The sequence below is a fragment of the Ahaetulla prasina genome, chromosome 4, assembly GCF_028640845.1.
Source record: "Ahaetulla prasina isolate Xishuangbanna chromosome 4, ASM2864084v1, whole genome shotgun sequence".
Lineage (NCBI taxonomy): Eukaryota > Metazoa > Chordata > Lepidosauria > Squamata > Colubridae > Ahaetulla > Ahaetulla prasina.
In genome coordinates, this window is record NC_080542.1 from 28,479,624 (window position 1) to 28,492,051 (window position 12,428).

Genomic DNA, 12,428 nt, shown 5'->3' on the forward strand with positions numbered 1-12,428 from the left:
TGTGGATTTCAACTCCCAGAGTCCCTCAGCCAGCAAAGCCGGGAGTTGAAATCCACAAGTCTTAAAGGGACCAAGGTTGGAGACCCCTGTTTTAGAAGGCTTAGAAGGTGTCAATAGTGTATTTCACTACAGATTAGCTGTCTTCATCTTTAAGACAGCAGGAAAGACAGTTTGACATAAAGACATGGGCAGAATAATCGTTGCAGTAATGTTTATAGAATGATTGTCATGATATGACCTCCCCTTTGTCCTAAGGCCCTCTTTCCATTTCACTGAACAGGCATACAATGCACGACAAGAAGAGGGAAAAAAACAGCTGACCTTTTTATTATTTTTAAAACCAAAGTGAAAACAGCTCTGTCAGATGAGGCAGGTTGGGCTTAGGAGGGTGACATGTAGACTTGCTTAGAGAAGGAAGGCTAAAAGGGAAACCAAAATCAGAGACAAGGGATGACGGCCGTATCTTTCTCCGTGTCAGATAAGGCTGGGGGAAGAAGGTTCAAGGATACCATGGGTTGTGCAGCAAACTCCACAAGCCTCAGTTTTTTCACTGCACTGCTTGCTCATTAGCGCTGCTGCCAGAGTCCTGGGGCTTCATCACGTCTGGGAGCTCTGGGGGGCTGGAGAAGGGATCGATGCGGAGGTTCTCAAAGACATCTTCTGAAGGGGGAAGAAAGATATGTGTGACATCGTCATCTTGGAATGGTCCTGTTTTATGCTACATCACTGGCTACTATAAATCCCAAACCAAAAATGAAGATCATGAGAAATCCAAAGCGGTGGCAAACTACTTGAGTACATAAACACCTCACACCTATTTTATTTTTTTTTCAAGTAGAGATTGCTTAATCCTGATTAATCCTTAACCAGAAGCAGCACATAAGCATTCTATTTCTACACCATTCACACTGATGAACCCACATTTGGAATACTGTATCCAGTTCTGGTGACCAAGATGCTGAGGCCTTAAAAAGAATGCAGAGAAGAGCAACAAAGGTGTTAAGGGGCCTGGAGGCTAAATTCTATAAAAAATGGCAAAAGGAACTAGATATGTTAAATGTCCTTTTTCAAGAGACAACTGGACTTTCTTGTCTTTCTTTGAAGACGTATCACTTCTCATCCAACTGACAGCTATGACCTGGATGACAGAGAATCTCCATGGACATTTAGATATGTTAAGCCTAACACAGAGAAGTATTCCAACATTCCAAGGGCTGCTACAGTGAAGATATGCTTTCTCCACAGCACCTGAAAGTAGAAGAACCAGCAATGGGTAGAAGCTCATCCAAGGGAGATCTAACCTGGAAATAAGGAGGAATTTCCTGGCAGGAAATTATCCTTATCCCTGGCAGTGGGATAAGCTTGCCTCCTGGATTTATGGCTGATCCATCACTGGAGCTTTTCAAGAAAAGATTGGACAACCATTTGCACAAGATTGTTTGAGGACTCCTGCCTTGGGCAGTAGGTTGGACTAGAAGAACTCCAAGGTCACTACCAACCCTGATGATTCTATGATACTTGAGTGTAAGTAATGTTATTAATATATCTTTATTTTGGTTGCCTGCAAACATAGGGAAAAATAGTTGTTAGTCCTGAGGCTACCCTATTTGCTTTCATTCTTTATAACTCCATGGTTATTTTTTAAATCTCAGATTTTTTTCCCCATCTGAGATAAAATTTATTCCATCAATATATTTATGTCCATCTTTCTGCCAAAGTCAACATTCACACAACTAAAAGTATGAATAAAACCAAATAAATGATCCAGGCCTTTGGTGTGTTAAGTGGGTTTGACTCATTTCATGCTCAACAGGGGATGTTCCAGCCATTCAGAAATGTTCTATGGTCAACAATAACCAATTTTGAGCTCAAAATACAGATCTAAACTTGAAATAGAGTTAATAGGCAGTAAAATAGAAGGAAAATATGTTGGATATATTCACTGCCTTAAGTTATTTGTAAAAATAATAAAGGCAGGATATAAATAATACATTTTCAAAATGATCCCAACAATTGATTTCAAACTCTTTAACAACAATTTGAGTTCAAAACATTATTTATTTATTCACCAAAGGACTGTCAAAATGAAATTAACAATATGGGGGCCATCATGACTTGACTTAATACTGTTTTATAGGTTACAACCATCCCTTCCAATTGATTGGGGTGGGGGGGAGACACACAGAGGTGTTTTATAAACACAGGCAGTGAGAGACACTGGTTAAAATTCATCAAGTTGTTGTTTTGATGAAATCTCACTTTTGTGCTAAAGCGATTCTGGGTGTCTGGTTTGTTTTTGTGAATTTAAGCCTCTAGAACAGGACTAAACCACTGGAAATTGCATTTTTTATGAGGAGTAAAATGGGTGCAGCTAATGAAACAATTATGTAAAAATGGGTAGGATGATCCTTCTCTCCCTTCGCCCCTTTTCTGGAAAGTACAGATTTTATAGGTAGTTGTCAACTTACAACCATTCATTTAACAAATGTATGCAGTTACAACAGCACTGATAAAATGATTTAGGGTAGGTTTTTGCATTTATGACCACTGTAGGGTCCATGAAGTCACATGATAAAAATTTGGGTGCTTGGCAACTGGCAATACTTTATGATAGTTGCAGCATCCTGTTACAAAGTATCGGGGAATCGGCTTGGCTACTTGCATAAAGTTCTCCCACTTTCGTTCTGTCCGGTATAATCCTTTATTGTCCAAAATAAATCTCGGCGTTTGGTCGTGGTGATTGGTTCCACCAAAGCAGAAGAATCCTCGGATCTGGAGCACTTCGGGTTACTGGAGGGAACTTAACCTTCAAACCCCTTTTTTCTCAGGGGCTTTAGGGAAATTCAACCTCTGCCCTCAGCTCACCACCTTCTCCTTCTCCCGAAGAGGTGGTTTTCCGAACCGCTGGACAGCAGATTTAAGCTGTCCTAGCGATTCCACATAATCCAGAGGTTGGTGATCGTAAAGATCACCGCCATCACCTACGGTGCCAAACCGGAAGTCAATTATGGACTACACAGCTATAGAGACTAAATTGATTTTGAACTTAATAACAGTCGCAAGACTTTTGATTGCTCAGTATTGGAAGAAAGAAGAATTACCTACAATCGAAGAATGGACACTCAAAGTATCAAATCTGGCAGAGATGACAAAAATCTCCGCTTACTTGAAAGACTATACACTAGAAAAATATATTCTAGAATGGAAAATGTGGATTGATTATATTTAAAATAAGTATCAGATAAAAAAAATATTGAATAGCATATGAGTAAATTTAGGAAATATTTTGTATTAGATATATTTTTGAAGGAGAGGGGAATTGAGAGTGTGACTAAGTGTGGTGTGACTAGAGATTATAATTTAGGAATTATTTTGGATTATGATTGTTAGTTTTGATACCCTGCATTTTGTTCTGGGAAGTCGGGATGGGGGGTGGGGGTAAGGGGAGGGAATTGGGGGTTTGGTAGAGATGGAGTGATGGTTAATGTACAGGGATTATTGAAGAAATATAATTAATGTAGGATCGGGTCTGCATAGTTACCATTTTAGAACGGTGAGGAGGGAGAAAAGAGAGAGTAGGAGGTAGGAAAGAGGAGAAGAGGAAGGAAGAGGGATAGTAGAGGGAGAAGGAAGGTGTAGGGTGGAGGGGGGAGCGGATGTAGATAAGAGAAGGAGAGGAAGGTTTGGAAAGTAAAAGAAGGTAGAAGAGGGAAGAGTGTTAAAAAGGGGGGTGGTGACTGGGCAAGCCCGACTAATTGTATATAACTGTACATTGGATGAATTATTTGATATGATTGTAAAAATAAAACTTTTTATGGAAAAAAAAAAAAAAGATAGTTGCAGCATCCTGGAGTCATGTGATCGCCATCCACAACCTTTGTAGGAGGGAATGAACAAAGTCAATGGAGGAAGCCAGATTCACTTAAAGGTCAAAAATTCAGGTATGACTCACTTAATGACTACATCATTTAGCGACAGAAATCCCTGTCCCAACTGTGATGATAAATTGAGGACTACCTGTACTTTTAAAAACTATCTTAAGCCTGTTTCAAGGCTTTCTACTGCAGTTTGTGTATATTTCTTGCCTCAATGCACAATGGAAGGTTTCTGTGCTGCCAATTTTCAGCATGATTACTGTATTCCCCTGAAAATAAGACCTACCGCAAAAATAAGCCCTAGCTTGATTTTTACATGAGTGTTTAATAAAATAAGCCCTATTTAAGACCCCGCCCACTCGTGGGGCAGAAGAAGTCAGGCCATAACATGACAGGTGTTGGGGTGTGGGAGGCCTGGCTGCGGTGGTCCTAAGGTAAGCAGGTAAGACATCCCCCAAAAATAAGACCTTATTTTGGGGGGCCCTAAAAAATAAGACTGGGTCTTATTTTCAGGGAACTACTGTAGTAGTCAGTGATCAGGGACTCTTGGACCAGATTGGCTCTAAGATGGCAGGCGCTAAAAGCTCTACATGGCTTATGCTGCAGATAACCAATATTAACCGTCTCTGGAAGCCATCTTCTGGCTGCCTGCTCTCCTAGTTGTGGGATTACACCATTAGAATAGAATAGAATTTTTTATTGGCCAAGTGTGAGCGGACACACAAGGAATTTGTCTTGGTGCATATGCTCTCAGTGTATATAAAAGAAAAGATATGACCCATTACAAGTGGGTCTTTTCAAAGGAAGCACCCCAGGCACAGAATATTCTTCTGAGGCAAATTTGGCCAACGCCCTTAGGTTATCAGTAAAAACCACTTCCTTGTCTTAGGCTCTCTTAATCTTCAATGGCAATGTTGTGTTTCTTTGGTTTCAAGAAGCATGCAACAACTTCACTCACCACTGGCTCTGAAGGCCAAGCCGACTGTTGCTGGGGCCTGGGGCCGTGCTGTCTGACTGGTGAAGCCGCAGTCTCCAAGAGTTTTGCTATCATCCAGCAGTTGATCATCCTGGAAAATGGGGTAATTTGCCCCAGGATGCAAGAGAAGTCTCTTTAAAAAAAAAAGTCTGGTAATCATGAACAATTACTACTTAGAAGTGTAATTAAAATCAAGAAATTAGAATAGAATAGAATAGAATAGAATTTTATTGGCCAAGTGTGATTGGACACACAAGGACCAGAAACTCTGTTTAGGATATGGTTTAACTGTCTTATGCACATCAAATTACCATAGAGGTTGGGGGGGGGGCGCCAAAAGATACAATACAGTTAGTCCTCGACTTACAACAGTTCATTTAGTGATCGTTCAAAATCACAACAGCACTAGAAAAAGTGACTTATGACCATTCTTCAGTTACGACCGTTGCAGCATCTCCATGGTCACATGATCAAAATTCAGATGCTTGATGACGAGTTCATATTTATGGCCGTTGCTTTGTCCCAAGGTCGTACGATCACCTTTTGTAATCTTCTCACAAGCCAAGTCAATGGGGAAGCCAGATTCACTTAACAACCAGGTTACTAACTTAACAACTGCAGTGATTCACTTAACAATTGTGGTAAGAAAGGGTGTAAAATGGAGCAAAAATCACTTAACAAATGTCTCACTTAACAACAGATATTTTGGGCTCAATTGTGGCCTTAAGTTGAGGAATATTGTAGTAAGAAGTCTGTATTTTTTTCTTCACTAAAACTGTTCTACTTGCAAACCAGTATTCCCTGGAAACAATTTGCTACCTCTCTCCTTACTTCTGTTTCTGATCTTACTAAAAAAATGAAGTATGAAGTTAGAGCTCTAATTCTAAGAATTCTTTAAGCCCCAATTTTCTAGGGCACACAGAAAAATAATTTCTTAAATGGCCAAAGGACTAAGTGGTTAGCGAACAAATTGCATTAGTGTATCTGATACAACTTTGTGGATTGTTAACTGCTTACTGTTTTACAGTACTGTTTAGACAGTTGGGATTCCAAAAGACCATCAGAATCAGCTAACAAGTGATTTGTTCTCTACAGTTTGGTTGCAGACTAAGCAGTGGGGGGAGGGGCGGAGAGAAAGGCAGAGTTCCTGGAAATTCTAGAGTCTAAAAAATACAACTGAAGCTGCGTGTGATTTCTGGGTGATGAAGACCCAGTATTTTATTTATTTACAGGACATACATGTTCACGTGTCTCGTATGACAACTCTAGGCACCTCACAACATCCATTAAAAAAAGTTAAAAATCAATTATTCTCACAGCTCAACTCATATGTTAACCTCACCCAACGCTTAGAGGAAGAGCCAGGTGTTCAAAGCCCTCGGGAAGGCTAACAGGGTAGGATCTCAGATGTAAATATCTCCTAAGAGCAGCAATCTGGTTAGATTAAAAAATTAATATAACCTCTGAACTGATCATGGAGAGCACTGATAGACCAACTTAGTAAACAACAGGTACTGGTGTAATACCATAATTTATTAAAAGAGTCCTGAAGGAATAGTACTTTCTATAATAAGCTCTCCATACCTTGTATAGTCTCTGTTCTTCTGGAGGTCTTTTAAGAATCCCCTCCACAATTCTTTTCAGCTCATACACTGTACTGGACTCCTTGGCGTCTGTGAAGATAGTTGTCTTGTGACGTCGGATCATTAGAAAAACATCCTATTGGGCAACAGACCAGTTTATATTATTAGGCAATCGGTAGCATTCATAATTTTATCCAAACAAGCCATCACTATCAATAATGATAATGATATTGTTTTATACAGTGGGAAAACTTCAACTTGGTATTTAGGATAGACAATTATTCTCCAAAATATAAAATACGAAGTACATAAAACCTCTATTGTTTATAGAACAATTGAGAATTGGTCCCAGGTGTTTGCTACATCCACATTTATGTAATATACATAAAATACATCTATACTGTTCAGATTGATTTGCTAAGCAACAGACAAGTCCACTGTTTGAAAAAGCGGCCTAAAATCAGGGGTCAGCCAATAGAGATTTGCTAAACAAAAAAGCAGTAGTTAACAATTGTATACTAAAATTAGCATTGTCATTTAAAACCAGGTTAACACCTCAGAATCGTGAAATTGTAGTAAATGTAATCTTCCTTCAGGTATTCTCAAGGATGAAGCCATCAAAGACCCTACTTTCACAATATACTACAATCCTATTTCTCATACTTTCCAACTAATAACCATCTGACTAGTTCTTATGGCCTACTTTAAGGCTCAGGCGAGTTTTTTCAAGTGTGTTGTAACACACAGAGTATTACAACTGTTTTCTCCAGACAGAACCCAGGACCACAAATGACTATGGCAAGGTTGCTCCTCTCTACATAGATATGCAGCTGAGCATATCAGCTAAAACTACAAAAGGCACTCCAGGTAGCCAATGCTACCAGACCCTCCATAGATACCAGAGAGAATATATAACATATTAGATCTCGATCAGTAAGTATACTGGGCAAACTCAATTTTGTTAGACAAACCTTGGCTTAGTATATTTTGTGAATCTAACAAAAGATACCCTGGCAGAAGAATGACAGATGCTAGATCTTCCAGATTGATTTAGATAATTTAAGCTTCCTCAGCGTGGTACTCTTCAGATGTGTTGCCTGACAACTCCCATCATTCACCGCCAGTAGGAATAACAACAGAATGGTAGGCATTGTAGTCCAGTATATCTAGATGGCACTAATTTGGAAAAGCTCTGGTAAAGCAATGGTTCAGTTCTTATACAATGCAAACTCTGGTCTTCACATCTGCAAGATTCCCCAAACTATTATTTTATGTTTTTTAGTCCCATTTCAGAAGTTATCGAAAGTTCTTTTAATTGTGGTAAAAATCTGTTAGTTTAGATATTTAGAATGCAAAAATTCTGGCAACTTAACTTCTCTCCATCATAAAGGGTAACCTTTCATAGCTAATGTTTAAATCACCATATTTTACAGAAACCAAGTCTTTGGTTTACTCCTAAGGTTCAGATGTTGGAAACAGTCAGATTCAATCCATCCTAAGCCAGGAAAGCAGTGTAGTTGATTTTGGTTAAATACCTCAACCTTATTCCATAGGATTGTTGTAGGAGGAAAAACAGGTAGGATGTAGAGATGAGATGTGATGGAGAGAGCCACTTTAGTCTAATAATTAAGCACCATGCTAGAAACTATGAATTCTACTACCACCTTAGGCATGAAGGTCAGATGGGGGACTTTGGAACAGTCATTTTCAGCCCAACTCACAAGTTGTCGTTGAAAGAAAATAGGAAGATAAAGAAGTATTAGATACACTAGCTGCCTTGGGTTATTTATAAAAATAATACAGGCAAAGATTAATATGGTGAGGACAGGCAGATTGAATCAAATCCAAAATCATGACATTAGGATTTATGTACCAAGTAGGCCATGACAGAGCCCAAGCTCAAATTCCTCCTCAGACAGGATATTCATAGATAACTTTAGGTGGGTCTCTTATACATATATTAAGACTGAAAGTGTATTTTAATTTCTGTTCAATTGTGCCTGATTCTTAGAAACCCCTTGGACAAATCCCTGCAGTTTTCTTGGCAGTTTTTCCAGAAATGGCTTGCCATTGCCCCTATCGTAGGCGCTGAGAGAGAGTGATCAGACCAAGGTCATCCAATTGGCTTAGTGACTAAGGTGGGACTGGAATACACAGTTGGTTTCTAGCCTGATGCCTTAAGATTACACCAATGTTGCAAACGTTAACATTCAGCTATACGCCTCTAAACTTCTTATGGAAACACTCTTTTAACTGCTTCCTCTTGAGTTGATAAGTAGCAGTGCTTTGACCATTTCAGGGTAACATTAAACCATTAAACTCCCATCTAGAGTTGATGGGAGTTGAAGTCCAAAGCTTCTGGAGAGCATCTTAAAGGAAAGATAGGGTAAAAACTAAGAATTTGTCCAAGTTCAATGGTTGGCGGCGATTTCCAGTTTCGTGTAGCCTTTTCATATTGTGCCCTAGAGAGAAAAGTACCTAGAGTTGTTATGTTTGCAACATTGTTAAGAGCCAATCTGATGTACTAGGTACAGTCTGGTATACTGGGCACTACTAGAAGCAGGGAAGCTTTTTGCACATTTAAAAACATCTTTTCTTTATTACTTTTTCTCCTCTCTCCCCTCCATACAAAGCAGCCTGGATGCCAAAAGCATCCAGAAGTTCCCTTAACTTCCTTGGAGATTAAGCCTTCCAAGCTAAATTTATCAGTCAAGGTCTTTTCTGGGTGCATTTAAAAACACCAGAGGAATTGCGAGGAATAACAAAAACGATCGCAGGGAATATCGAGGGCGGAGTCTTGGAAGTCCCAAGATGGGAGCGTCAGACAGAGCCGGGAAAACCTCTCCTCCTTTGTCGCTTAAAACATCCGGGCAGCCTTCTCTAACCCTCAACCCTTCTCGGAGCCTACCTGGCAGGGCTGTTGGGACGATAAAGCGGACTGGGGAGCGGGGGGGGGAGGGGAAGAAGCGAGGCGGAACCAGAGGAAAACCCGATTAAGACCATCCGGGGAAGGAGGAAAAAAACAACAAAACACAAAACCCCAAAGGGAGGAAAGTAACAGGAAGCCGCCTCCTTTCGGGGCGTCGGGAAAGACGATCCGCGGGGGGAGCCCACAAAACGGAGCCGGGGAAGAGATCGGGGACGGGGCGGGGCGGCGAGGAGCATCCCACGGGAGGGCAGAGGCGAAAGAAAAGAGGAAGGAGCGAGGACGGCGATTCCAGGAGACTCCGTCTTACGTTCCCGCTGCTACTATTTCGGGGCCGGCCCCGCTCCCGCAGCAGCCGGCTACCTTCCCCGACTTACCATCTCTGCAGATGCAACCTCAGCCCAGACCCCCCAGAGAGGAAAAAGCAGCAAAACCCCCGGCTTCCCAACATGCACCGCAATCTCGGTATATAACCCAGCCCGGTTCAGTGGCGGTGGGGGTGGGAAAGAACACCGTAGCGCATGCGTCCCATCCGCGGCTCGCCTTACGGCTTTCGGTCGGGAAAAAAAAATAAAATAAAGACCATAGACGGCCCATAGAAGGGCTCGCGGAAGCAGCCGCCGGAAGGAAAGAACGGGTCGACGTCACGGAAGCGCTCGCTGCCATCTTAGAGGGGGCAACTAGAAGCCTCGCCCAGTTTGGGAAGGCCGTCGAAACTAAAGCGCCGCCATCTTCTAAGGGCTTTCTTTCGTGACTCCACTACTCTCTATGTTTGCTTCCGTTAGAGTGCGGAAGTTAAAGGTTGTTTTCGCGGTTTTGTTTTTTTTTGTGTATGTGTGTGTTTTTAGAAAGAACTTTAAAAAATTTTTTTTATAAGCTTAACGCTGCATCTTGGCGGGAATTCCTTTCCTCGTAAAGTGGGAGTCGTCTTAAGGAGATAATTTCCGTTTTTCGCCTCTCCGAGCTAAAAGTGGTTCAAAAGTCAAGCGCTGGGCTACGTACTTACTATATGTAACTACGTAGGAAAGTGGCTGCCATTTTGAGAAGGGCATTTGTGGCTTGTATACAAAGACCCCATTTTGTAACATGGAGTTTCATGACTCTGGGCTGCATTTCCAGGATTTGTCCTTTGCATCAGGCAACCTCGATTCAAGTGTGAGAAGCAAAACCACATCCCCATCATTTCCCCAGTTGTGCTGTATTACAAACCATTGAATTATTAGGAAATATATATTTTTTAAAATATTCTTTTTTTAAAAAAAGACATAACCATTTACGACATAATAAGATTAATAAAGGAAATAAAGTTTATTCTTTTATATGTAGGAATTTAGCACCCACCCACCCTCCTAGAAGAATGAAATATTTTAGAAAATATTTAAAAAGGCAGAATATATTTCCCTGGATGAGAAATGAAGAAACATGTTTTAAAGACAAAGCAGCTCCCTGCAACTTCCTGCCACCCCCCACCTTTGTCAATGGGCCATCATCTGCATCATAATAGAACCCATCTAGCAACTGAAACTCACCACATGGCACCTGGGAAGATTACATCAGCCAGCAAGGCTAGCTAAGACCCCCCACCCCCTGGGAGTCTGACAGCCAATCAGGGTACTCTTCTTGTGCCCCAGAAAGTTCAAAGCTCAGAAAAAGCATAAAGCCAGGGAGCACACAGGATCTCAGCCCTTTTCTGTTCAGGAACTCAAGCCATGTGATCCTGACCACCATTAAACCATCTTTCCAAGCAGCCTCCATGTTTCCAGTGTCTTTGTCCCCACTTGGAACGGAACCCAGATGGATATTTCTTCCAACAGGGAGACAGGAACATTGGCCCAAGGTGAAAATTACAAATAAATAAAATATTAGTGGATCAATGGAAATTGTCAAGATGATCCTTTAAAGTATAAAAAACTTAAGGGATGACTTAAGAGAAGAAGGGGGAGTTGGGAGGGCTTCTTGGGTGTGGCATGCATTGTGAAGGTGTATAAAATGTATAGCTTGAAAACTGCTTTTTGCACTCTTTGAACTCAACCCATTTGGGAAGAGTCTAAGAGGCCGCGCTTGCAATCGGTTTTCTTTTTATTTTCATGTTTTTCTCCACTAAATCTTCAATTTTGTTAATCAAACTTCGAGTTGTGAGTATCAAATTTGGGAGTTTTAAATCCCACTACTATTTAGCAGAAGACATAGAACTCATTACATTGCACAATTTCCTAAGGGCATTTTAGACATTGCACAACCCCCTCCTCCCAGCAGCATTTCAGGACCTGTACAAAAATCTGGCACTCATTTAGCTAATTGGTCAGCTGCCTCAGAACCACAAACCTTTTGGTTCTGTTCACCAATAAACAGAATCTTTCTTTCTGTTCTGTCCAGGAGGACAAAGGGGGTGTATAGACAGAGGCATAGACAGCTGAAGCTAACACGTTTAATCAGGAACCATTAACAAGGAAACTGGCAACAGGCCACAAACAGGCAGGCTGCTATTTATACAGCAGCTGTCAAACGGGCTGACCAATAGCGTGCGCCTAATTTTCCCTCCAGCAGAGCTATCATGCCTCAGCTAATGGGAGACATTTCTGAGTTGCTATGTCCTGGCGTGGCAGAACATGCAACACTCCTCCCCCCTAGGATGGCGCATGTGTTCAAATACGCTGGGCGCCTGCGACTTCTCTCAGAACGGCATAGTTCAGGAGCGCTTACAGGAGAAGGCAGTGATGGTTGTTCAGGAACCTTGGAAACTGTCGGTGTTGAGGTCTCTGGTCTGGTGGAAAGCTCGGCCAATGGACAAAGACCAGTTTCCCCAGGTACTTTGGGTGTTGGGATGGTCGGACAGGACGCGATGTCTGGAGAGCTTGGTGTGGAGGAGTAGTTTGGCATTGCAGCTAGGCCAGGGCAAACAGTGTCCTGCATGGGGGTGGAGGTGAACAGTCTACCACCAAGCTGGTTGATATGGTGCCGCCAATTCCGTGTGTCTTCTAGCTCGACTCTATAAGAACAGGGTCCTGTTAATACGATGACTCGACCCGGCAACCAACGCGGTTCTCCCCCATAGTTCCGAGCATATA

The 12,428-nt window shown here is 41.6% G+C and overlaps 1 protein-coding gene across 2 annotated transcripts; it reads right to left on the reverse strand.

Moving 5' to 3' along the window:
• Positions 1-311: 311 nt before the first annotated feature.
• Positions 312-9,946, reverse strand: ELOB (elongin B). Of its 2 annotated transcripts, none has more exons than XM_058180068.1 (4): positions 9,738-9,946; positions 6,436-6,570; positions 4,834-4,942; positions 312-657 (listed from the first exon to the last, which is right to left on the reverse strand). In XM_058180068.1, the coding sequence occupies exons 1-4, from the start codon at positions 9,738-9,740 to the stop codon at positions 548-550; spliced, it is 357 nt and encodes a 118-aa protein (XP_058036051.1). In that variant the 5' UTR covers positions 9,741-9,946; the 3' UTR covers positions 312-547. The 2 variants fall into 2 exon arrangements, with proteins under 2 accessions (XP_058036051.1, XP_058036050.1); XM_058180067.1 differs by having other exon boundaries at positions 312-660; positions 9,738-9,920.
• Between the last annotated feature and the right edge of the window lie 2,482 nt (positions 9,947-12,428).

Coding starts and splice junctions, on each gene's coding strand:
- ELOB (XM_058180067.1), bottom strand. Junction 4,943..6,435: donor AAGAACAGAGACTATACAAG/GTATGGAGAGCT, acceptor CCCATTTTCCAG/GATGATCAACTGCTGGATGA. Junction 661..4,833: donor CTTGGCCTTCAGAGCCAGTG/GTGAGTGAAGTT, acceptor TTCCCCCTTCAG/AAGATGTCTTTGAGAACCTC.